We start from the raw sequence: 27,778 nt of genomic DNA on the forward strand, positions 1-27,778 counted from the left end.
CAAGGTCTCGAACGAGGCAGCGTGCTTGAAAAAATATCACGTAATCATTGAAAAGTAGCAAAGGCATTTTATCACGTCGATAGTTTTCACCAGCGCGGAGCCCCAGCAACCATAATTAGCTGCGACTGCAGTATTGTGCGAAATTGAATCAGTGATCTTGAATTTACGAAATTTTCCAGGTAAGACGAAGTTATAATATTATCGAGGTATTTGTTTGCCGTTTTCTTTTACAATTAAAGATTTTTGTTATCTGACTAAGCGTGTTTATAAAAAAGCATCTTCATCGGTGAACGCTTCGGAAAAACTCATTAAATATTATTTCATACTATACGATTAAAATTTCTATCTTTCGTCAGTATCATTCGTTCAATTTCCGTACTTTCAATTTTATTCTACGACTAAGCGTACGACTCGAATTATGTTTCATTATACCTACCTTGACAAAATGCGTTATCAACCAATCAGGTTGAAACCTATGTCACTAATAAATTATAGGCTTATAGTCCTCCCTGGCAAATATCACGTACCAACCGATTTCAATTTTTTAGCACTTGTCGTCTTAGGAATACGTCATTTTCTCGTGCGATATTGTTGTGTGACTTGTATTGTGCTATACAAGTCACACCGGATTCTTGTGAGTAAGTAGTTAAATAGAAATGTGGATATGGCAAAATGCGTACAAACATCGGAAATATCCACACACTAGGTATCATTAAATAGCGAATACCGTCAAAGGTTTCATCCACTTCATCCCGTTCACTGTGACAAAAAATATTATGATCCATCCTCATTTTAGAATATTGACAGAAAATAAAGATCAAGTCATTGAAATTAACTCCGCCGTGTATTTGTAGTCTTGTGAAATTGGTGGCCAATCGCTTAAGGGTAGAAAACTTTAGCACCTATAATTCGGTAACTCATTAACGGATATTTATTCCTTTACTCCACGCTTATCTAGGTATGTTATATCTATAGCCTGATCTCAGAAATGGTTGAAATAAACACCTATTCACGAGGAACATGTTTTTACAATATCTGTAAGTTATTAACCACGATCGTGGAACATTGTAACTCCGACGAGGTTTTTTTTATAAGATGCAGGAAAAATCTAAAGTGATAAATTTTGTACGGTTTATCTGCGTATAACATTATCGACAATTTTGCACCGTGCGTAAGCGAAGGTATGACGTAACACATCCTCAAAACACGGAGGTTCGTCATTAAAGATAGATCAAAGCCGTGATACAGCAGAAACGAAGCCACGATAGTAAGTAGAACAAGAAAATAGTAAACTAGTCTGGAAAATAAATAATAAATGCCAAGAAACTAGACAAGTGTATACGTCATGCGTTATGTAGTCAAGTCTTGACCAACCGAGTGAATAAACAAATATTTTTCTTTCTAAATCACCACCGCAGTAGAGTATTTAACAGATTTTACATTATACTTGTCGGCATAATCACCGTCAGTCACGAAAATTACCTCTTTTTCTCACTCGCGACCTCTTGATAGTTATCAAGTTTACGCGTTTAGAGATGAATTCATACGCCTGCCCTTTCATAAAGGAATAAAAAGCGCTGACGTATTAGCAAATAAAAAGCCCAAGATTACCTACGTATACCGTACGCTGCGTTGGGTGCAGGGTCGAGTGCAATTAGGAAATGACAACAATGAATTATTGCTACCACACATAAGTAAACAGCCGGCAAGAAAACCTTTAGCTGTTGTTCAAATATGGTAATTTACGTTGGTGGAAAAAACTGTACAGATACTAAGGACAATAATAACGTTGCTAATCGACACCGCTGTAAACCCCAGCAATCCATCATACGCCAGGGCACGTTTATTATCTCGACCCCCAGGTGCTGAGGGGCATTCGTCAAACTAGACGCAACGTTTCTTATATATGTTCATTATTCATAATTCGAAAAATATCATTGCCGTGGCATTCGTCGATTTTTCAGAGTGGCTATAAATGCATGTTATTGCGACTGATATTGTTACTATTATTATTAATACGTGCAGATATGTGACAGTTCCCTCGCCCCGTTTGCAATCGAATACAATTGATAAATAAAACTTTGAATCAAACCGAGATGCAGCTGTTGGCTTGACTCGATTTTCCTATATTTCGAAAAACTAGTTCGAATACATAGATATAATGTTTCGACGCAAGCAGTTTTAATTGATTACACCTATCATTATAATCATCATTTTAATGTCTTATTATCCCGATGATGTGGACATGTTTTTCTCTCATTTGCTTTTTATTTGACTATGGACCGAAGTGCTAAAATCTTTGTAAGGAATATTTATCTTACCAGATGGGTAGGAAAATTATTCGACTTCTCTTAGAATTTTCATCTTATTCGAAACTATTTCTATATTATCTCGTTTATCTTAAAGTATATAACAAATATTTGAAGACGAAGATTTTTGGCCACAAAAATCGAATTATTTCCCAGTGCATCATCCGATCTATATTTATGTCCAGCATTTTACACCACACGTTTAATAATCACCTATTACGATCGACCGCAAATAATGAACTCAAATTACTTAGACAATTTCACATTGACACGAGAATCTTGCACTCCATAATTTGATGGATAATCATCACATTCATTCTGATAGTATATATTCCTCGTCTTCTCGGTAATACAATATGTCGTCACGGCACGAAATTATACAACCGACAATGTTTACTATTATCTGCATAATACGATAACTACATCACGAGAAAAAATTAGCAACTTTAATAATCAATTCGCAATGGCTCCACATCTTAATAATCACAGACGTGATAATAACGAATTTTTTTAACAGGAAATGCTTACGTAAATAGATCGAATCGGTACGCGATTGGCAGTGAACCTGACAACCGAGGCTTCGATTCGGCAAGAATCAGGAGCTGGAAACATACCCATTACTAACGTCAGATACGATGATCAAGGGAATTTTGACGGGCCGAGAGCAAATGCGAACAAATTCAATCCGATAGAATCCGAGCCGCCTTTAGTTTTCCATACCCAACCCCCATAAAAACATGGCACGCGCACATTCTCCGTTCGTTCTCGATAATGGAGCCGTCCACGACACTGGTCAAGCTATAATATCCTGCATCGAAAGAGCAGAACACCACACCAACAACTCCTCAACTTTCACGTTACGACATAATAACCAAAGTAAACCCTCGTCCTTGTTCCGCTGCTGCGAGGTTCCGATGCGTTCGTCTACCTCGCCGGAATTGTATAACTTCTCCGCGAGGAAAATTACATAAGTGTCCAGTCGACGGCATGGCACTCATTTCTCTCTGCCGACGACGCGCACTTTCCTTGAGTATTATATTACACGGTACTGGAATGATGTAGGTATAAAACGTCCTCGCGTGTTCTTCGGAATCACGTATTCCCACTTACGATTAGGTGACAGATTTCTCATCCTTGGATCAAGCTTCTATTTCCTTCTTCGATTATCAAATCTTAAAAATTCTTCAAATCTTGACCGCATTTGCTTCCGAAGTGGCAGCTGTATTAGACGATTTATTATCTCAACTGTCACGCAATTCAATTCGCATAAAACTGATGTACCAAGTCTGATTATGAGTTTGAAATATTTTACAATTCTTGTCAGTTTAACGCTGCTGAAAAGTGATTTCCAACAAACTTGAGACGAGAAATCATGCAAACGCGAGTTTCAACCTGATATCTAAAGCAGGATTTTTGGACTCAAATATACCGATAACTTTACTTATTTCAATTATACGAAACTTTCATTAATGCCATTGCTAATGCGTGAAAAATCTGATCTTCAATCGCGTGCGAATTTAGGATTTCTTAAATTTTTTCGCAATCTACGCGGAAATTGTTACGCCACAATTTGCAGTCTTACAACATCGGATTTCCGAACTTTGCTTATGAAAGCTAATTGATTTCTAATTCATTATCCAAGCGGATATCACACCTCCTTCAGCAACCACGAAGACGAATTGTGAAAATGACGAAAAATTCTATTGGAAAAAATTTTTTTCCTTCAAATTAGGTGTAGAATTTTTGCTTATAAATTAGTTCGGATATTGTATATTATAAAAAAATCGACTGTATCATTGTACCATAATAATATGAATAGAAAGTTAACAAATACACACCGCAGAGCGGGAAATTCAGCACTAGAGCGTCATCCTTAATACTTTACAAGTATAGTGCGCGGTGTGCCATAAAATTAATCGAATAAAAAATGAAATTATATCGAGAAGTTGAACTGACCATCGAATCAAACATTCCATAGATACGAGAAAATGATCGAATAAGTTTGTAAAATTTCACAGAGATTGGAGCCCTTTCGATTATAACCCATTTTCTTGAAACGTATTTACAATTAATTTAGTTCTGGAACATTCATTCACATTCCGTAATCACCAAGGCCTCGGCATATAGATATTTGTTTTGCAAATTGCTCTGACAAGTCCGCCCAACAGGTCGGTCATGGATTTTAGATGTCGTTGATCCAAGTTGCAACACAGCCTAGAAGGGGATTTGAAAATTTCAGACAAGACAAATTTCAAGGTAGCGGCCGTCTAAACAACATTATTCGACAAGTATAGCATGCAATGATTAACACCAAAACGAGCTCTATGAATATTAAAGCAGTCCATCGGCGATGAGTAAAATTTGACCCAAAATTCCATTCAAGTTTCCTTGCATCTATAACTACCAGTTAGACTATCAACATACAACGCGTTTTTCATTTGGACATCTGCAATCGCAGAAACGTTCTTTATCGTTCCAGAAGATCTGTCCATTCACTTCGGAATCCAATCAATTATTTCGGTTCATTAACATTTGTCTGAAGTGATTTTCGTTTATTTCCAATGATTTTCCAGCGTTTCGAGTGATTTCCAGTGATTTCCTGTCATAATTCGGATTGCAAGAAATTGCAGTAAATAAATAGAAATCAGGGACAACATTGGAAATCGATAAAAATCATCACACGATACAGTTCAGTCTATTGGAATACTCATTTTTCGGTGTCCACTTACATACCGCTCTTCTTTCCTGGTCGTAATTCATACTCATTTACAGAGCGGTTGTAAAATTGATGAAACAAAAGACGATACAGTTAAAGATCCAGAAAGCAATAGGAAGAAATAAAACACCAATTCTTGTTCTCAATCCGTGACAGATAAAACTTTTCTGCCGATGGAAGAGACGCACACTGTACTCGTGTATAGTTTACTGTTGTAATGTGATGATTCTAGGAAATTCTCGTGCTTCATAATTCGCGATAATGCTTCACGGGCAAAAGCAGGTTTTACCCGGTGCACTCATGCCTGATTCCCAAGTTGTTCTCAAAATCTTTATAAATCTGAATCGGGCCTGTCGTGCGTCCAACTGCTTCCCAAGAATCTATTAATTATCGTGGTGAAGTTAGTAGCGTTATGGTGAGGACTCACGTTGTGGAAAAACCATTATTTCGCAACTTTAGAATTGTTTGAAATTCAAAAGACCGCAATGAAACAAGACGTAGGCTTATATTTTGGAATCTTAGTTGCGTCAAAGTCAAATTTTAAAAAAATAAGGAAATAGCGATGGTGTCTTCCAATGTTTCGTTACAATACGTTACAAACTTTCGACCTTGTCACTCATTAGCCCCATTTCTTAGAGCCGACGAATTTCGAGGGCAAGGATATAGCTGGCTACACAAGTCATGTTTTTTATAATCTACAAGAACTTGATCATGGCACCGTGTTTAAAATCAAATAAACTTTGCATATTCTAAAACTGTCTAAAAAACTGTTCACGAGTTCCTTTGACAATAATCGAAACCTGTTATCCGACAAAAATCATCGCACACGCCATCGGGTATTAATACATATGGTCTTCAATACAAAGCTAGTTATTATCGGCGAACATTACCAAAAATTCCTTTCCAATTTGATTCAGCAAATTTCAGTTCACTTAAAAATAGGAGTGAAATCCGTTTTCTCGAGTTCAGATATGGTGCTGATTATTTTACGAATTTCACCCCCGTAGCTTTATACGATATTTGCAAATCGATAGAACTAGAACAGATTTTGGGTAAAATGCTACGGAAAAAGAATTCTTTTGTTACTCTTGCGGTTGAAATTTCAATCCGTATTTGAGATCAGTAGGAAATGTAGTACTAATCGAAACATGTGTAACCGATCGAGACGCGTACGCATCTCCGTTTGCAGCAACGTCAGCAAAGGTCTAACAAGGCAGGTGCTAAACGAACGTGACCCGAGTACAAGTTTTGCGAAAAACCTTGCCAACCACAACCTGTGCGTCATTGTGGATGCAAAATTTCCAGCGACGTGTCAAGAATGAAACACCGCGAGAACAACGTCAAACGTAACAACACAGGTTGTTACTTATTAATTAATAAGTATAATAATATTTTCTCAGCCAGGTCGACGCGAGTCGCGATCTGTGTGTCAGGCGTCAGCTATAGGTACGATTTGTAAACATTTCATGTATACTTCAATGAGGAGTTACGATGGTACTTTGTTTAATGAAACGTATCCAATAATATATATTATATATTATCCACGTCACGCGTTCATTGCAACCTGTAATGCAATATTAAATCGCTGCGAGCTATATCCGCCGACAGCCATATTTTTTTCCACAATCGATATCGAATCAACATCGCGCGCGTCAAGAATCGAAGAGCTATTGCCTTGTACTGTCTCTCAAATATACGCTTATCATTCATTTTTGCCTATGTACCAAAAAATTACGTATAGGTACCTCTCTTACGTAACGACCTCGGAATCGCTGCAGTCAGTTTGTTCAGATTTTAATCAGCGCCTTTTTAATAATTTTGTCCACGAACGATCCATAACTCGATTCCCCAACCGATTGACGTCTCAATGATTCGGTAGCGAGTGGATTTTTTTGTTCGTTTTTTTTTTTATTACTTCTATTCATCAAAGTTCAATGAGGGTTTTTCGTTTTTTACTTGCCAAAAAACAGTACCACCAATCTTGGATAACAAAGATCATTAGTTGATTGCAATGTGCGCGTATAACGTACGGACAAAGTGACAGGAGAGCGATTACAACGTTTCAATTATGTACATTGTACATGTATAATGTGCGTTGCGTTAAACGAGGTGAAAAACGGCAACGTTACTGAGGTATCGCATTGAAATATTATACAGAGCAGAAATCACGTTCGTGATCTTGAACTGAGATCTCAGGCGTTTTTAATTGGAAAAGAAAATAAATTCTGCTTCTATTCAGCGAGCAGTGAAAATGACGCAGTGTACGAATATGAAACTGCTGTGTGTCAGCTGTATCACAATGTCAAAACCTTTTCTAAGGCGATATACCTACGCTTAATTTTGTCACTGCAAAACAATTGGAAGTATCGCTGATTGACGTGAAATCGGAAATATCAAATTTGAAAATGTTGAAATATCATACATACTTATATCAAGATCGGAAATTGTGGGGGAAAAAGTTGCTGCGTTGGTTATTCGAAAATGAAAACTTATAGTCATCACATGATGATTTACACGTCATCATGGAATTTGGTTGAGCAATTCTGTGTTACGTGGAGAAAAATTAGAAACTTCAAAGTGTTGCATACCGATCGAGTAAAATGTCTTGTAATCTGAGCCGCATTTTTTGAGAAATTCAGTTTAGCTTTTAGAGACTTGATGTACTTTGAAATGAAGATCTTGGTCTGAAAAGTACGCCGAAGCTTTAACTGCAGCTTCCTCTTTCCTCGAAAAGTTACATTATACTCATTCTTGTGGCAGAAGTCACGAATTATAAAGAAAAGTTTTCCGTTAGTTGAAAGAACATTTTTTTGTGGTTAATTCTCGGATGTTCAAAACTGACCTAAAAATCCCAAACTAACTACGTCTCGGAGTCCCTGTCACGAAATGTTATCACCTATGCCCCCTGTTTTTCTCCTGATTTGACATATTTGGTCGATTATTTTAAATTTTCTTACACATCGAAATACCGTCAAATCTGTACTCCAAATTGATAAATTTTATGATTGGCCTGTTGGCATTATTTTGTTTATTTATTTTTTTTTCACAAAAAAAATTGAAAATTCTGGACGGCAATTGAAAAGTCATAACTACCGCTAAGTACACAATTACGGAAATCGTAAATTATGTAGATAGTACTTCAGCTAATGCGTATTTCGTTTCTATTTTACGTGGGATTGAAGCCATTACTGTCCGAAAGACATTGATGCAATTAAGGCAGCTTTATCGACACAATAAGAACATGATCTGCGTAAATATATCATTTAACCAGTCACCAGAGATCATAAAATTTGATTTATTGTTAGTTAGTTTCACCGAAACGTGTCGTTTTTTTAATTCTCTTTCTTTCTCGAGTGTCCCCCTTTTACTCTTTTAATTACACTCTATATACTGGGATAACGAGCTTTAATTTAACGAGTAAAGTGTTGTGAAAATAATATAACAACTCTTACTGGGAATCATGCATATGTGCAGCGGTTGATACGCAGCGCTTACTACGAATATTTCAACATAATACGAGGTATATATTTATTGAGCAATATATTTTTTGCCACAACGTCAATCTCTTCGACGATATTTATACAGCGTACGTGTACAATTGTATAGATACGCATGTAATATAATGCACGTTCGGAGGATTCATTCATGGCGGTTTGACATTTACCAATTGACAGTTGAAATGATAAACAAGCCTAAGAAAAACTGACGACGGCAAAAAGTCAACTAAGAATTTGAAAATTAGTACGGACACTAATATTTTTGCCAGCGTGATGAACGATACTTTTAAAAATCAACAACTCTTTAGGCGTAAGGCTGTAGAATTGACAATATGGCTATATTGTTATACTGCTATATTGATTTCCATTCAACTTTTTGCAATCCCTTCGAAAACGAATTAGAATCAAAGTTCACCACTTGAGAAACCCTGCTTTTTATTCATTGAAAATTTGTATTCGTAAAATTTTTTTGAATCCGGAAAAAAGTAAGTGTTTTCAGGTGGTAAACCTTACTTGTATTCGTATTACGAAGCGATTCCGACTAGTTTCATTCAATTCCTTTTGGGATCCACGTATTCCGAGATTTCGACGTTGCATCGTCTAGCTCGTCTAGACTAAATTTCTGAACAACCTTCAAGGAGTTGACGTTTCGAAATATATGTCTGTGTCTTGATGATCATGATTTACTAAAATCCGACAATCCTAAATATGCGAAGTAACGATTTTTCCCAAACATGCATCGTTGCAGTACGAACTTCGTCCTCACAAATGTATCTCACGTTACTCGTAAACGTGACTCGATCAATCCTGCACTCGCAGGTATCACGTCTAGGTAACGGAATGAAAGAATGAAGACAAAAAGTTTTCACAAACTAGAAACACGATAAACTCTCTTCTTTCACTGTTTTCGGAAGCAGATCCTGCACCGACAACTCGTAAACTGCAACAACAAATAGAATAGTGGGGCATCTAACGGAATCGAGACTGCACGACGAATCGACGTGGGTACGTTTTACGCCCGCGACACAACAGCGGTTAGACGTAAAAAAAAACTAGTGCATACGAGAATGATAAATAAATTCCAAAAAAAAACATAATGTCGCGTTTATACAGAAGAGCGCTAATATTGGAAATAAAATTAGATGTTCGATACTAGTCGCCGTTTACAGGGTCACCACATATTGCGAGCTACGGTTGTGACTTTGAGGGAGAGACGCGCCGCACGGGTTGGTATACGTGTCAATTATGATTATCATTTTTCACTACTTCCCCTCCAAAAAACATAACTCCCCCCTCCATCTTACGGCGAGCATACACTTCTTCTCCCGGTTCCAAAGTCCTCATAGAAAGGAGCCGGCTTGCACGATGAGACAGAAAATGACACCCAATGAAGCTATCTTATGGAGAGCCGAAAAAGTTGCGAGTCCCTCTCTCTCTCTCTCTCTTTCTCTCCCTGGGAATGTTTACCTTCGCAAGAGAGTAATACCACCTGCCATTCGCCCGAGTGAGGTAGTTTTGTGAGAGCCTTAACGGGGTTAAGAGCTGTTAAGTCACTGCCAGAACGGTAATCGGGGACAGTACCTGACGTCGAGTGTCCGTCGAAGAGAAACGTCAGTTGAAGTCGAGCCGAGTTGGCGTATCGCGCAAGGGCGCCGCAGCTCCGCAAGCATTAAAACGGGATACTGGCTTTTGTCTCTCGCGTTTCTTTCGTACTTTAGTATTATAACCAAATATCCGTATTTTATTTAATTTTTCATCTTCTTTCGATTTTTTATGTCAGTCGTATTCGCGCCGGATATTGCGGCACGCGATTCATTCATTTTACCCTCATCGACGAATTTGGGAAAAACCTGTACCTGTAATCGCGCGGCGTTAATTGTAACGTATATTGTTACCGTTGAAATTACTGGCACGCGCGCGCGCGCGCGCATTTACCGAGTGTAACACAACAATAACATTTCACGCGAAAAGTATATTATTGCTTGAAGCCGAACGTGTGATTTAAAACAAAGAAGAAAAAAAAAAAAACAAACAGACCAACAAGATGTTGCTGGAAATGAATCTACCTGGACCGGAAACAACTGTGTACCACGAGGTCAGTAACGAACTAACCGATGTTTACTGTCTTATCGCAACTACACGTCGTCGTCTAAATTGAACATAATGGACAGAAATTAGAGGGAGAAAAATTTGGTCGTATGAATTTACGTACATTGGCTCAAAGCGATCCTAGAATTTTGTTTCCTTCATCTTTGTCAGTGACGAACTACCTCGAAGATCATATTATTTTTACCCCTCGGCATTAAATCGAGAAAAAAACAATTTGAACCAACTAATTATTGTTACATTGATTAGGTTCTTTGAGGAGCGTTTTCCGGACGTAGACAGTTAACCCAAAGAACATGTGGATTCCGAAGTAGCGTTCGTGAGATGCTACCAGTTGAAAAACGTCTCGTTACGACTGGCTTTAGTGCTAAAATTTGGTATTGGAAATACTTACGTTTGAAATTCTGAAATTCTGAAGTCCTCGTTGTTGTGTTTGGCAAAAATTCAATGTCAAGAGTGTTTTCGTTTGAAATTCGTAAATTTGTAAGCGCTATGTTTCGCATCAGCAGTCGAACGCGCTCATCAACAAGACGTATCAAATCAAATTTAAGAATTTCAAACTAAAGCATTTCCAATACCAAATTTTACCACAAAAACCAGTCATAACGAGACGTTTTTCAACTGGTAATATCTCACGAACGCGACTTCGAGGTCCACATGTTCTTTGGGTTAATTGACTCGTCGTCAGCTGGACCGGCTTTATAACCCCCATCAGTTTGATCACTTGTCGTTGGGACACCCTGTGTTAATTAGACCTATGTGCGAATGACTACGATCGTCGCTTCTAGCTTCCATAAAGGATATCACTTCCGCGTGTTGGTCAATAGGCGCGAAGACCCTCCTCTCCAGACGCGGGTATAACATTAATTACCCAAGCAGTCTGTGCCTACGTTTCGTATGCTTGCGTGTAAACAACCGCGAGTCTGCACGGATATAAGCCACGCTTACGAAACACCTGTTCCAAAAATCTCTCCTAATGGTAGTAGGAAGTCAAAGACTCTCATCGTACGAAAACCGTGTACTCTGAGGACATCCTCCGTATGATAGACGTTCCACCGAAATGGATAGTTAAAGTGAGGAAGATAGGTAGATCGAAATAGAGAGGTGGAGATGGAGATGGAATGAAAGAGAAATGTAGAAATTTCAACCGCTACATTGACGAGGCGAGCCTTCAGGCACGCGGGTCCCCCATGAGAACCATCGCGGCGTGAATTGATTGGATCACCGGTAAAGTTATATCAGGAACTGGAACCGGGCGCAGCAACGACGTTGGGCCAGTCAGCCGCCTCTCCAATTCCAATTGCGGAACTGTTAAGCGTGAGAGAATTTTATAGGCATACCTAGTTACGTAAATTGATCGTTTGGTTTGTGGCGGTTAAGTTAGTTGGATCGGCGCTTGTATTTGCTCGCGTAACTGCGTTACCGCCGTTTCACGTCGTTCCCGTACCTATACCTACCTATGCCGTAACTAATATTATGAATCGTATTATTAAAATAAGAAAGCGCGGCGTAATACTTGGGCGACGCTCTCGTGTGTACGCCAACGGAGAGATGTTCTCTAAAACCGGTCCATTGTCGGTAGAAAGTCTCTCTGTCCAGTCGGGATTCCGGCAAACGGATTGCCACACGCGTGTGGTACACCGATTATGCCACTGCATAACCCAACGATACCAGTCATGCCGGCCCCCGAAGATCTATGGAAAATCTATCGATCGATCCTCCGGGGAAAACCGTCATCAGTCACCACCGACGGAGCGTGCGGCCACATGACCCAGTCTCATGGGCGTTGTGACCACCGTAAAGCTATCGCCCTTGACGATCCGTGGCCGTCATGGTCACGGTGGCTTCCGAGTAGTCGACCTCGTTATTGCCAATACGGGCATCGCACTGCGGTTTGAAGTGTGAGTATTCCACTACCCCAGTGACCTTAGGAACCGACTTGCCTTCAATCTCAATGAACGTCTAGACGCGGCAAAAAACTTCTCCTATGAACTCCCAGCTTCGCCTTCGACGTGTCGCTCACCCGTCGTTTACTACATCTCCTTGCTAGATACCTCGAGCCTAGTAGAACTTTCGGTTACGCGGTTCAATTATCACCAAGTTCATACGTAATTAATCCGACAGCTGTATATATTTAAGGACGTGAGTTCAATTGACACGTTGATTAAGTTCTTTTTATCACTTCTGATTGAAGCCGGGAACTATGTATCCGATAATAACGAACGAGGGTAACAACAACAATAACCACAACAACAACAACAACAACAACAACAACAACACCTTGAACGACGATGACGAGAGACGAGGCACTACCCTGCAAGAGTTCTACGCAGGGCAAACGGTCTTCATTACAGGTGAGACGAAGCATAGCCATAATTTATACCTTATACCGTAACTATAAGACAACGGGATTTCCCATTAGCCAAGCCTCGGTGAATTATTACATAATATCGTTCAACCCAACGATGATGAATTTTTATACACGGGGCTGATCTGTTACTCACATTCGACGAATGCTCATGGTCTTCTCAATTCATGTTCAAAGGTGGAACTGGCTTTCTTGGAAAAGTCCTGATAGAAAAGTTACTGCGTAGCTGCCCTGACCTAACCGCAATCTATATACTAGTACGCCCAAAGAAAGGAAGAGACGTGCAAAGTCGCGTTGAGGACATATTCGATGATGTGGTAAGTAGCGTTGCCGTTATGTATGCATGGGTAAAATGACAGCATGTGCCATGTGTTTACACCTCAGCACCGTACGCTTGTTTTCGCTTCATGTCTCAGAAAAGCAACATCTTTCATTTCTGCGAATACGTGCTAGATGTTTACTCAAGAGTACAATGCCCATAGGAATCTGCAATTGCAAATACAAATCAACAGGTACCCGTGATATTTATACGTTCTTAGTTCTCGTTGCGAAAAATCAAAGTATCCGTAATCCGTATGCTTGTTATTCTTGAGTCACGGCTGAGGTTGAATAACTGAAAACGTCATTAGCGCCTTAAACAATTTATCTCTCAATTGTAAATGGAAACCAGCAAAGGCGTTTCAGTCTCGACAAGTTGATATCCGCGTTTTTGCAATTGATCGGCTTGTACGATTTACCGTGTACGCGGACCTCGCAATGTTCGGAGCAAAGTTAGTGATCCGATAAGTCAAAAACGATGTTTCCTAACACTCGGAACGATTACCTCAACAAATCAACCAACAGGATCTACCGAATATTTATTCACTCATAATATCCAATGATTACATTTCACTTCGTCCGCCGTTTCTCTGCCATGTGTTGGGTAATAAGTTTTGCGTCATAATATAAAAATGTACTCGCGTAACCTGGACATAAGCAGCCTTGATCACGATTAATAGGTAACCTTGTTGTCATTTTACAAATATACCCAGGTTGATATTAAAGATGTTGTTCCTATGCCACAGTGAAACAAGGATACAATTCTCTGCGCACAAATATGAACCATCAGGCAGTAACAATTTTGTTCGGACATTGTTTAATTATATGATTCTCGTGTATCCACAGTAATTCGGCAACATCGTAGGCGTGCTGTAAAAAAAAACCAAGGAGATATTCTTGGCTTAGCAAGAATTAGTAACTTCCTATAGCCGATTATGATTGTCGACCGGTTTTGAGATTCTATTTCCGCTACGATGTGGCGCTTGTTGCGATAGTATGAATATGTGTGTTGTACGTATACCTACAACACATATAGTCATGTTATACTAGCACCTATGTAACATCTTAATAGCCATGTTGATAAATCGGAATATTCATAGCCTTAGTTTTAAATTAAGCGAGCAGTGTATATTCGACGTTGCAGGATTTCTGTCTGCGAGGCCTTGATAAATTAGTCAGAGTATGCGTTACCGGCATCCTTGTCCCAGAAAATGTTTTTTTGGAGAATGTTAAATTAAAATTCATCGTGAAATTGATCCCGGTAGCTATACTGATTGATCTTGAAATGTACGTACAAACATCAACGACGATCGTCTAATACTGTAACTACCATATACCTCCTAGTTGCAGTAATACATACTATGAGTTAGCAGCAATTATGCGGAATGCCGAAATACAACATTGAAATTTTTCGAAATATGTTAAAGTTCAATGTTGCAGCTTTTGTAGGTGACTCATATTTCCTTGTGACGAAAGAATAATAAGCATTAGGCCTTTGCGTTTCACCCCGAGGGATAACGCATTTCAATGCATATCCATTAACGTAAAAGGAAAAACAAAATCATATAATAATGACGGTATCATACTAGTAGACAATAAAAAAAAGAAACCGGTCTGCGCACAGTCCCGTTTGCAGTACTTGAATATTTTAACGGTTCTTGTTCTTTTTCTTAACTCTACGACGTTATATATTTCTACACTATGTGATCGCATTAACTTATCGCGGATTGTCTAGTATGTTTATAAAACGAGACAAGTGTGAGGTATCAAGCTCTTTACATTTGCAAAGTCAAAAATTTCGACTTCCGAACTGACGAAATGCACGTGGAATCCCATCATTTGCATGTACGCTTGTATAATTAGCACAATCCTCAGACTTTGTGGCATTAGAATTCGAACCCCGCGTAGAAAGATTTTACTCGTAGTAGGCAGCAGCATGGATCGGAAGTTAGTTTTCAATCAAAGAGGGCCGATCATTATAGGTTCGGGACCGTCGTCTTAAGTCACGAATGGAAAATGACCATATTGAATTTATTCGCACAGGTCTATACCCGACTGAAAAAAGAAGTCCCAAAATTTCGTCACAAGGTATTCGCAGTGGCCGGAGACTGCAGCGTTCCTGATTTGGGACTTTCATTGGCTGACAAGGCGCTCCTTATTCAAAAGGTAAGTTCAGATACTAAGGAACAATCATTTACAGAGAATAAGTTGAGACTCGACGAGGAAGGAAAAAAAATTAGTCGAGATTGCATGATTCCAGGACTTTTTACTCGTCCCCTCGGTATTTCTCCGGCCCCAATTCTTTGATAGACTCGCGAAGTGATATTGTAATCAGTACTCATGAAACTTTTTGGCAGGTATCGATAGTGTTTCACGTTGCGGCGACAGTTCGTTTCGATGAAAAACTCAAACTCGCCATGGCCATTAATGTACAGGCCGCGACTGACATTATCAAACTATGCCGAAGTATGCCACAGCTGAAGGTGAGTTAAAGCAAATTATCATCACATCAAAATCACGCAGTTCGTGTTGACTTGTCGTGTGAATTATTTCTCACGATACAGCTTTAATTACTCTCCGAGCAATTAGCATTGTGCTGTCACGCATTGCGTGTGATGGCACAAGATTTCATCGACTCTCGAATTTCTGGACTCAAATGAAAAGACAAATTTGCGAAAGAAGGAAAGAAGATTCAACTTGTCATACCGTCATATTTTTTCAAGTCGTATACACGGATTGTTTCAAACACGGATGATACTAAGTACACAACTTAGCTAAGTTAACTATGGTAATTATCGCGTGTGCGAACATATGTTTATTGAGCTGGACGGAATCCAAAAACGGGTATTTCCTTTTCTTTCGCATACGATCCGTCATTTCAGCTTTAAAAGCACTCTTCTTGACCATACAACGATTCATCGACAAACATACATGGATTCACCTACACTTACAACCCGCATGCAAATTCTATTCAATAATATGAGTTACAATTCTGAACACGATATTCATCCATGTCATGTACGTAGATTCCGTTAATAACTCGTGACAAGTTCCTCGTAAGTATTTACAAAAGCAATAAGAGATACGTTGTTTCTTTTTAAAAAATTCCACGCCGTCATCACCATGATACTCCTATGAGACTATTTACAGTTCATTTGAATTTCATGTACTCCGTAGTTCGTGTGATTTCTTAAAAATCCAGCACTAGCTATAATTTCCTGGTCAACAAAATATGGCCGTAAGGTGATTAGGATTGAGTTTGCAGTATCCATGAAGTGACTGCATACGTTTGATGACACGTGAGACGGAACAAACAATCTTTCGAATATTTCCACATTCTCAATTTTTCAATTACTACGCACATCACGTATATCACACGATATTCAATTCTTATACGAGGGTATAATATAATACAGTAAGAATATGAAATATTCATTTCCAGTCTGTAATTCATGTATCCACCGCTTATGCCAACTCGCACTTGTGGACAATTGATGAAAAATTTTACCCATATGAAACGAAGTACAGCGAACTAATGAAGATGATAGAAAATATGCCGGAGGATACGATTACGGAATTAACTCCAAAGTAAGCAAGCCAATTAACACGATTACTCAACTTGAAAAGAGTGTAAAACGAAACGTTTTACAATTTTATAACTAATTCGGATTCCAGGATAATTGGGAAATGGACAAACACATACGTCTTCACCAAAGCCCTGGCCGAAGATATGATTCGAGAGGAGAGTAAGGACCTACCCATGGGCATTTTCCGACCTGCCATTGGTGAGTGAGACGTCAGAGAAAAACAAATGCCAATCATTCGCGAAAACAGAATCCTAATAATCGTCGACCGTCGTCCGCCCTGAACGAAAATGGCCGCACAGTGTAATTTCGAAAGAGTTTCACGTCTCTTTCGATAAACTCGATATGTGCCTGGCGATAGCGATGTACATAGTGACCTGGTCTATCGGTATATTGACGGAAATCTTAACGGCCGCGGGTATATTTCTGCTAACTCTCCTCGGAAGAGCAATTCTGTTCGCGTGCTCATTCGTGTATACCATTTCTCATCGGGAAGCCCCGTCGGGGGTCAGAAACGGTGAATCCTTGGACTTTCCGACACACCACGCAGTCCAAAATCCGGAGAACGAGGAGACGACCATGAGCCAAACGTCCCTGGAAACCATCAGCAGTATCGATAGCGAAAGACGCGATATGTCAGCCAGATAACGAGGCTGTAAAAAGAACGCGATATTTCGAAAACGTAGAGACCCTCGAGCCAAGCACATCTCAACATCAGCCACGAACTGAAGTAATTTTAAAACGAAAAACTATTTCCGTCCATGTACCTGTCCGAGCCTTTATTGTAGGCTACAGGTAAAAGTGGCATTGAAATATTTTTGACAAAGTACCGATTTAATCATGCTACTTTTACAGGCGATAGTAGAATGCTCGCAAATAAACCGTTCGAAATGTGCACATCTGTAGGATAAGTGTCAGTATAGAGATACGCGCGATAATTGCAATGCAACCGTCGGCGTAGGTTATCAATGGTTGTATGAAAGAAATTGTGTCCAAATGCTGAAAACTATAATTGAATTTCGTTCCAGTGATATCGACTGCACGTGAACCAATCTTGGGATGGATCGACAACCTCTACGGACCGACGGGTGTGGTTGCTGGAGCAGCTTCCGGCGTTCTCAGAACTCTGCACAGCGACCCTGACATCAATGCGAATATCGTACCAGTGGATTTCACGGTGAACTCACTGATAGCCAGTGCCTGGGACGTGGCCACACAGGTTGAAAGGTATGAGGAAGCAGGACTGAATTCAGGCGGCACCGACACTGGGTGCAATTGAGAGCGTTAGCTAATTGCCGTTCATGTGGTTCCTTTATTTTCTAAGGAGAGGCAAGGACATGTTGATTTACAATTACGTGTCATCAGTCGATGCCCCGTTAACGTGGGGCGAATACTGCAAGTCGAATATGGAGTATGGAAAACTTTACCCATTGAGCAACTCCATCTGGTACCTGTCATTCACAACGAATAAACACAAATTTATTCATTTGCTGTACGTGCTGTTCCTTCATTTACTACCAGCGATGCTGGTTGATACCGTCAGCATTTGTATCGGTCAAAAACCAAGGTAAGAAAAAGCGCGAAACTCCACGTCTACCTATCTGCAGGCTGCTGCATACCTTTCCAGTATTCTCTTTACTTATTCATTCACCCCTCGTCGGTGTACCCATAATATAAAGTGTCCAAGGCCAGCGAATTTCTATACCTTCTTCAAAATGTATAATGGTGCAAGACAACGTAAGGATTTCGGTACTAAAATGCATAAATCATGAAGCGCAGTGAAGAAATGAGAACTAATACGTTCGTTGAGAGAATCCTATGCTCGGTCTTTACCGGCTAAGTAAATGTCATTTATTTTTACTACTATCAAAGCCTACGCAGCACTGATGTGAAAATACCGGAGTCGGCGCAATTCTACGCGCAATGCTTAACAAAATTTTGTAACCAGTCTTTTGGTTCATGCAAAAACAACACTAGGAAATATATTCCTGCGATAAGTGGTGATTCAATTACGGGAGTACATTTTTCGACGTTATTGTTGCGTAAAACAAAACTTTATTTAAATACTTGTATTCGGCATTGCGTATCTAATTGCATTGACTAGAGTATTTTTACATCAGTGAAAATAAGCGACATTGCGGTCGGTAAAGACTGACCATAGCATCCTCAGATTTTCAAATTATTCTTGAAAGGAGTAATAAACTGAAGTAGATTGATTAAAATCTGCGAACCGTTGATTTTTTTTTTTTTTTTTTTTGCCATGTTACTGACAGAGTAAGCGAGTTTTTTCAAATTTTGATGGATTTCTATCGCAAGCGCTAGTTCATTGTAAATTGTTAAATGCATAACCCCTCAACGAGTGATTACGGATTCCCTTCACGCCTTTCAACCCATGATCAATGAATTTCCAGATTGTGGAAAATGTATCAAAAGATTCACAAGTTTGCTAACGTGATATCGTATTTCGCAACCCACCAATGGAAATTCACAAACGACAACGTACAAGATATGTGGAGTCGGTTGGAATCCAAAGACCAACATTTGTTCCTATTCAACATGAAGGGCTTCAACTGGGACGAGTATTTTCAATATTACATAAAGGGAACCAGAATCTATTTGTTCAAAGATGACCTAAGCACCTTAAAAGCCAGCAGAGCGAGATTGGCCAGGTGAGTAACAATTTATTTCAACAACATTATGTAAATTGAAATGTCTGGAGACATTCTAAAAGTCGATGCAGCCCCTTCAATGTTTCTTTAAAACTTCGCTATATATTCCAAGGTACAATGCGCACATTGACAATAAAACGCGTATGATGAAAGAAAAATTTTGTAATGAAATAATTGACTGTCCTTACACCGTGCATATGCATAATAACCGTCGTATAAATATTTATAACGCTACATCACATATTTGTCATCCGCACGTGAAACTTGTCTGGCGGTTTCTCAATCTTCAGCCACTGCAAACATCCACGCATTTCTTTAAAACTTCAGTCAAGCCGCTCGAAACTTCGACATTCATTTATTTGCGTACGTATTTATCTTGTCAAACTTTTCTTCTCCTCCTCCTTCCGTGACTCATAGAACAATTTCATCACATTTTCATCGCTACGTGTAACAATCGTTCGGCACATAAAATTAATAATCAATTTGCATACGTTTATATTTACAGATTTTACTACATGCATCAAGCCACCAAAGGTTTGGTATACCTTCTCATGTTATGGATCGTATGGACCTTATTCTCCAGAATAGTTTATTAAGGAATCGACTCGAGTCAGTGAGATTAAAAAATCTCGAGCATTATTAATAACAAAAGCCATTCATGTGTTGCGATTCATTTATCATAATATACCGATCAATTTCACAACATCCTAAGTTTTCGTTCAAGAGGATTTACAGTTTAGAAGCGAATGCTTTATGCTTACATAGGTATATAGTATTAGCAGAGAACCTCTTGATTTGTTCGAACTTGGCCGTCGTAAATTGATGATAAAAGTAGCATCACAAGTGGGTTCACAAATGTTACCAATCGATACCTATTGCATATTGCTCGAATATAGATTCCGTCGAATAAGTTCAGTTCTTAAATGAACCGACTTAATGTAATAAGTTGTGTAAATACTGATGATAGTTTTCATATCAATTATTATTATTGTTATTATTTTAAGTAGTAGTGTCGTTACCATTACCGTTATCGTTAATACATCGTGTATCATCAATTTATTCATCATTATTATTATTATTTTTTTTTTTTCAGTTATTATTATCACGAATGCCTGAAGTATATCTTAAACTTATGATAATTGTGTACTTAACCAATTTTTAAGTGTGATTGAACTATGTAAAAATATGGTTTTTCGTGATAACTTTAGGTTTAGTTTAGTGCTGTGACTATAACGGGAGTTATGTTTTATTCACATGTCACTCAATTTTACTGGAAATTTCGAGCGATTCACAATATGTGGTAAAACTAAATTCCGTCGCCACAACTCTCGAAGTCTCAGCTACTACACCGTAACTTCGGGCATTGCACCACCATTGCGAATATAAACTATATACTCTCTATCACGTATATGTTTGTGTACACTGTATTATATTTAAATTTTACATAATGATACATCGCCATACTGCCTCTTAACGCTATTATTATACAAACAGATTCGAATTCTTCGTCATGCTGCATTATTCTTTGCTAGGCGTTTAATCTGTGTAAATAATCTTCGTTACAACGTGTAATTTATAAATATTGGTTACACCCATAGTACCGTGTAGATGATAGACTTGTTATCAATTTAATCTTCTTAGACCTGTTTTTATGAAATTTGTATTCTTTGGCGGAAATGGCGAATCGGAGAACGTATAAGTATGAGTAAATTCTTCCCTTTTGGTGTATCTGATTTCGACAACCGAGCTCCTTGCAGAAATTGAAATGGAGATTCTCAAGGGCTCGGCGAACTTCGCCTGCCCGAAAGATACAGATCAGTTTGTGTAACTAGATCCAGGTAACCGATATCAGGATCTAAATTTGAAGTGGTCAACAATTCTGCAAGCCCTTGATTTATCTCCACGATTCCTTACCGGCGGAATAACAGAGTGAAAAAATTCCGAGTCCTTGTAATCGAATCAGTCTCCCATATGAACATTCGAGTATAATACGTGGCAGCGTATATTTATTTTTAAATCCAATTACCTCCATAAACCATAGACACATTCACCTGCGACCCCCGTAAACGTCCATACTACACGTCTAACAGCCAAATAATTTTATTGCGTATACACACACACACGTACTATACACGCGCAGCCATAACTATGATCTATGTAAATATTGTACGATCTAGCTCAAGCGAGTGAAACTCTTTTTAATCATTTGTAGTCAATTTTAATTTCAACATCTCTCCGTGTCCATCGCGCATTCAACGTTGTATCGTTAGTAACTAATTGTGTATGAAAACTGTATCATTTGCCTATTGCGATCACATATCGACAACGTGCATTTTCGGAGAGAATTTATATTATACATTATATTAAGCCGATTTCACTCTCCGTGGTGCGAACCATTATTTAATACTAATTATTTTCGCATATTTTTTGCGCTGGTATTGTCAGTAAATATATATATATATATATGTATGTATACATATATAACTATACATATCTATAGGCGATAAGAAATTCAATTAAGATTCGAATATACGCTTGAAAAAATAATTATAAAATTAAGGAACATAAATTTTAAACGAAATAAACCAAGTCCAATAAATGTTTGTAAATATGAAATGCACTTTGTAATCGGTACTCCACAATTTTACATATTAGGTTGTAATCGAAATATATGTGTTATAAACATCAAATACCGTGTATTCCGAATCTATCGAGTTTATGAACTTATGCAATTAAACGTAAAGTCATCTTAACGAGAAATGTTTTTTTTCGAAGAAAGACGCAAGAAGGGAAGTTATCGGAATCACGCCGGTGATGAAAAGTTGAGTTTTCTCCAGATCTTGACGTTTTAAGGTCTAGAGAATGACTTCCGACCATTTTCGGATGGACGTCTTTGTACGTGAGTATGTGTGTGTGTGTGATATGAAAAATGTATGATGAAATCAACGTTGTAATAAATCTCGGAATATCGAGATCCTTCAAGCTCCCCAATTTTAAGATTCTATGTGCATTCTGAAGTATTCTTGAATACACAATGTCGAAAAATGAAAATTTTCATAAAAATGTGTAAGCGCAGCCACGAACCTCGTTTTTTGACGTTATCTGATCCGTTTTTGACGCTATGGAATTCGGATTCTAGCAAATTTTAGCACATGTTTGGCATATTCTAACTGCACAATCATTAGTTTCTGCAAATATGAAAATGGCCATGCAACCGTAAGAAAACTGACTGTTGCTAATTTAATAAAATGAATTGTTGTGAATTGACTGAATTATTAACGATTAAGTGAACTAACGAGAATTGTTTAGAATCAATTAAATTACTTCGCATTAATTGGAGTCACTTTAAACCTGTGCCCGGATTAACAAAAGAATTTGAGGTTCAATTAATATCTGGAAACCCTACAAAGTCTTGATGAATCTCCACTCAATATATAATAGGTATCTATATATTTTTTTCGTAAAATGGATCACTTGTACTGCTGTTCGACAGTGAAATGTTACAGTTTTGTTCCTAAAAAAATGATCGTTTCTTTGATCATATATACCGTAACTAATTTAAGTTATTAAAGTCTAAACAAGCTGAGTCATTATATTTGTACTTTCATATTAATTTTTGTCGGCATTATATTATCTTTACTCAGTTTGGGATGCAAATATTAGAAAAAAAATGGATTTGATAAAACAGTAATGATGTCAAATTAAAAATAAATCGAAAAAATTAATTAGTATTAATAAAATTAGTTTGCGTTGAATGAAAAAATTTGAAGTAACATAATATTTCATGAATTAACACGCTCGAATATTACTTGAATGATAGTGAATTATTGTGAAAAATGAATTGAATCAAATGAATTGAGTATAATTGGATTGAGTTACGAAATTATTTTAAATTTAAAATATTAATTCAGTCAGAACAAATTAATTTGAATTAAAGGGTTTTTCTTCTCAAGTACTCGGTTATCCATTACTTTCAGATTGTACATATTTAATATCGTGGAAATAACTGCATAAAGCTTTTCGAAGAGTGATTTATTCTCATCCATTTCGTATATTTAGATGTAAAAATACGTTGCAATCTTTTACACGACAAAATTTCTTAAATACAATATTAAGTCAATATATATTAATATCGATGGTTAATCGGCGTTTAACGACGCCAAGTTTGGACGGAATTGTTTAGCATTCAAAATTAGATCCTACAAGATATTCAGATCTATAAATGTAATAATTACGCGGTCAACGCTGAAATCGAGTGTATAAGATCGTTATTCAGTTAAATATCAGTTACCTTAAGGCAGGTCAACCTGTGTAAATATCAATTAGTTTCTTACATAATGTAGATACAAAAAATATAAAATGCGAGAATAAGTGTAGATGAAAGTAAAAATGCAACAGTTGTTTAACGATCCATTTAAAAACCGAGTATACAGTGTTCAAATGTTGAAACAAAACAAATTCTAACTCAAGCTCAGAAGCTTATAATTTAAGACGGTATATGCAAGTATTTCATGCTCGACTTGTGAATAATTATATATTCTATATGTATTGCATACATATGTAATGAAATAGTAAATGTATATCAATAGCAATTGGTATGTAAAATTGTTAAAATTTTTCAAACACTAACATTCTAAGAACTCTTAACTCTGAATATAATTAATTCTAGCTTATCGTTATATTTTGGACGGATAAAATTCAGGTTGATATGATCAATCACTAAATTGTTTGTACAGCTCCATGAGAAATAAATTCGAAAAAAGTGAATACTAATTTAAAATTATAAGCATTTTCAGCATGCAGTTCTGAAGTGATGATCAGCTGCACGCACGATTGCAAACGTCACAGTAATAGTGATCAATTATATTTCAAACAGTTAATTATGACATGATGAAATAATATTAAGGCACAGAAATATAGTATTTCTCTGTTTGGAAAAAATTTTCATGACGTTCTTACAGAATGCCAACCTGTGCCTGATAAATAAATTTAAAAAATAGTCCTATTCAATAACAGGGTTGTTACGAATTCTTCGCTGACAACTTCAAGTCCTTTCTAACAGTACTGTGAAGGAACAGGAAGACATTTGTAATTGAAAGTGAAAAAGAGAAACCCAATAAAATAGCTATCAGATTTTTGTCTTGGTGAGGATGGATCTGGACTAGCGGTTCCTTCTCTACAATGAACATAGGCTAATGATTTGCTTATATGATAACAAAAAAATATTCAGACATTTTCAGGTTTCCAAGTTTTGCGTATTGCGTAACACCCCTGAATAGTATGTGCAACGAAGCATATATCATTCCGAACAAATACGGCAAATTATATCAATTCACGGGCATTGTTGACACAGTACTGTGTGGAGTCGTAGGTCTAGAACCTGCTATAGAGTGAGTTGTCGACGCATTAAGTGACTGCATGGTTCCCATCTGGAAAGAAATAGATTATGGGTGGTGAAATAAAATTTACGGATGAGCATTGTTTCGGAAACCGCGAATACGATAGTACTTGACAAGGTTAACCTAGATATTCACATGCGGGAATGCAGAAACTGTGCAAATTTTTGTCTCTGTTTCTTTCAATAATTAAAAAGAAACACAATATGTTGAAGAATTGTTGCTTCGTTATTCGTTACTTTCAACTGACGATAAAAAATAAACATGTCCACTAAGTGACTGTGAGTAAACAAGACAAACCTCGAGAAATTTTCCACAGAAAGATAACATTCATAATCATGGATTTCAACATGTTCACAGTTCCTCCGTTACTATCGAGATTATTGTACTCCCTACTGATATGTGGAAAACGATTGTCCCAAGTAGAATGTACAATCAATTAAATAAAAATTGTATTTTACCCTTAAATGTGCCAAGTCTTCAAGTTTTGTCAAATCGCTGAGTTCGATATACAACGAATAAACGAGTAGCCAGCCATAAATGGATAAACAGCTGAAAACGATCCACAGGAGGCACATCATGATATTGTAGGCAAATATCATATCATTAACGATACTGAAGAATATGAATGCGAACAATCTGAAGATGGTGAAAACGGCAAAAACGTAGACCCACGGGAGCATTTTCTTCTCATACTCCTTGGTCAGTGCTATCAGTAGCATTATCGACGTTACAAAAACGGCCATTCCGCCAATCATTGAAAAGAGAGCGAATACAATAAGAGCGTTGCGAACTGTAACGAGATCAAAGCGTCAATTGTTGACATCAATGATAATGATGAAAACTTAGGTTTTGTGCAGTATATTTTTACCATGCTGATTTCCAACGTAGACAAATTGGTACGATATTACATAATATCCGTAATGAGTCGACCCAGGAGCAGCTTGAGACAGGCAATAGATATCAAATACCGCCGAGCATACGGTGAAAATTCCCAAACACTAGAATATTGAAAATCCATTACCGACATATACTGTATACTACACGTGTGCCTCCCCAATGTTTAAAATGAATACAAGTAGTGGTGAATTTAGTATTACCGAGTTTATGAAAATGAACTCAATTTATTGGAAAACTAAAATTTGTAACGTACCACACCATATATTGCAGTCATCATAGCACCTCGTTGAATATCAAGTACGATTGCATTCGTTATAATTGGCTTCTGATACCAAGGTATTTTCACACTTCGCACAGATCTAGATGATTTGAGATTCGCGCTACTGCGAGTTGTCACGTGCGAATATATCGATGGTGTGCCCATGCTCGGTGATTTCTTTCCATAATTCATTTTGAAACTTCATTCAAAAAGAACAAAAACGAGTAACATCATTGATAACGGAATATAAGAATAAGTTAATTCAAAAGCACTACCAGAATAGAATCCACAAGAAATTCCTCGTTCTAATTGTGTAAATTCAAGCAATCGATATCAATTCACATCAGAAATCAATTCACTATTGAACAATTTGAAGTATTCGTGATAAATAAGTTGATATGGCGATAGAAGATGAAGGTACGATTAAGCTGAATGTAATTTGAATTTTTGTAACTAGTGAGATCATCATGTACACGACAATTACTGGTATAAATGATTCTGACAAAGTTCACATGTCTACGCGAACTATAACTACAAGCCATCTCCTCACTCCTGTCAAATCTTGAATGGGGGATAAATTTGCAGTGAAAATTGATGGATCATAAAAATATGGATTGACCATCTCGCAGCTCACGGCACGCCCAAATTGCAGTTGCACGACGGCGCTAAGTTGAAACAATAATAAACAACAGACTATAAAACCTGCACGACGGTTTTTCAACAAGTTGAACTGTTGGTTATTTCTTAATGCCATTTTATAAACCACTCACCTATATTATACGCTCGCACGTGTATGAAAATACTTGATTTTGTCGAACTGTAATCAATGAGGATTTACTATTATTCATCCAGTAACGAAAAGCGTCGAGACACACCTTGTTGTGCCGTCGTTGTAACGTGCGTTGCCAACTGCCATCTACATTTGGGTTGTATACTATCGAGGTTTTACGGTTATTCAAGTCCGCCGATGACTATCACACGGAAATTGAAAATATGAATACTTATATCGCATTCGAATGTTGAGAAAACTTCTGCATAGACACTGCTGTATTTTTTATAGTTGATATTATACACGTATATGAGTAATTTATTTCCGTTGCATTCACTTATCCGAAGAAGCATTATTTTCTTCCAAAGGCATGTGTTCTGAAATGCACATCGGCAGCGAAAGATTAACCAATCGTTCTACGTATTATCATCCAAGCAACTGACTACTACGGTAAAACAAGTTCTTCATAACCAACAACTGTCGCGTACAAAAAGTTGGTAACATACCGTCGTCATAATGCAATTGAAAAGTTGAGAAAATCCCGTTCAAGAAATATCCGTGAGTGGTCGAAGAATTCATATTTCGCCTGACGTCGCATGGTACGACAATGCTCTAAACATTTGATCGCGTTACGCGTAGCCCGCGTAGCTTACGTGATGTTTTCACCCAGGTGATACATTAAATAGAGCGTAAGCCACGGCCTAAGCGTCCTGTGAACGGATTTGAATGGGTTCTCTAAACGACAGAAGATAATAATTCGCCTGCCCTCTCTATCGCACTACCCATGGGGCGGAGGCACGGAGAGGGGTAGAACAGCTAGACCATAGACTTATAACGATAGACTGAGTGCCCCTATAAGACGCACTGAAGCTTACATACCTATAAAC

The 27,778-nt window shown here is 37.8% G+C and overlaps 2 protein-coding genes and 1 long non-coding RNA gene across 5 annotated transcripts; 1 reads left to right on the plus strand and 2 right to left on the minus strand.

Moving 5' to 3' along the window:
- Window positions 1-22,257, plus strand: LOC124181708 (fatty acyl-CoA reductase wat-like). Of its 3 annotated transcripts, none has more exons than XM_046568518.1 (11): window positions 1-179; window positions 12,823-12,982; window positions 13,174-13,313; window positions 15,358-15,480; window positions 15,672-15,797; window positions 16,757-16,902; window positions 16,990-17,099; window positions 17,927-18,125; window positions 18,223-18,465; window positions 19,310-19,567; window positions 20,073-22,257. In XM_046568518.1, exons 2-11 carry the CDS (start codon window positions 12,832-12,834, stop codon window positions 20,161-20,163), a joined length of 1,587 nt encoding a protein of 528 aa, XP_046424474.1. In that variant the 5' UTR covers window positions 1-179; window positions 12,823-12,831; the 3' UTR covers window positions 20,164-22,257. The 3 variants fall into 3 exon arrangements, with proteins under 3 accessions (XP_046424474.1, XP_046424473.1, XP_046424475.1); XM_046568517.1 differs by lacking the exon at window positions 1-179 and adding an exon at window positions 10,027-10,617; XM_046568519.1 differs by lacking the exon at window positions 1-179 and adding an exon at window positions 12,210-12,529.
- Window positions 2,557-5,289, minus strand: LOC124181718. Its single transcript, XR_006870550.1, has 4 exons — window positions 5,043-5,289; window positions 4,714-4,908; window positions 4,266-4,523; window positions 2,557-3,528 (listed from the first exon to the last, which is right to left on the minus strand). It is a non-coding gene; the product is annotated as an uncharacterized LOC124181718 (long non-coding RNA).
- LOC124181714 lies at window positions 20,661-27,555 on the minus strand. Its single transcript, XM_046568534.1, has 6 exons — window positions 27,398-27,555; window positions 26,893-27,268; window positions 26,117-26,321; window positions 25,835-25,964; window positions 25,425-25,756; window positions 20,661-24,996 (listed from the first exon to the last, which is right to left on the minus strand). Exons 3-6 carry the CDS (start codon window positions 26,312-26,314, stop codon window positions 24,895-24,897), a joined length of 762 nt encoding a protein of 253 aa, XP_046424490.1. The 5' UTR covers window positions 26,315-26,321; window positions 26,893-27,268; window positions 27,398-27,555; the 3' UTR covers window positions 20,661-24,894.
- Window positions 27,556-27,778: the final 223 nt, after the last annotated feature.

The sequence above is a fragment of the Neodiprion fabricii genome, chromosome 4 (assembly GCF_021155785.1).
Source record: "Neodiprion fabricii isolate iyNeoFabr1 chromosome 4, iyNeoFabr1.1, whole genome shotgun sequence".
NCBI lineage: Eukaryota > Metazoa > Arthropoda > Insecta > Hymenoptera > Diprionidae > Neodiprion > Neodiprion fabricii.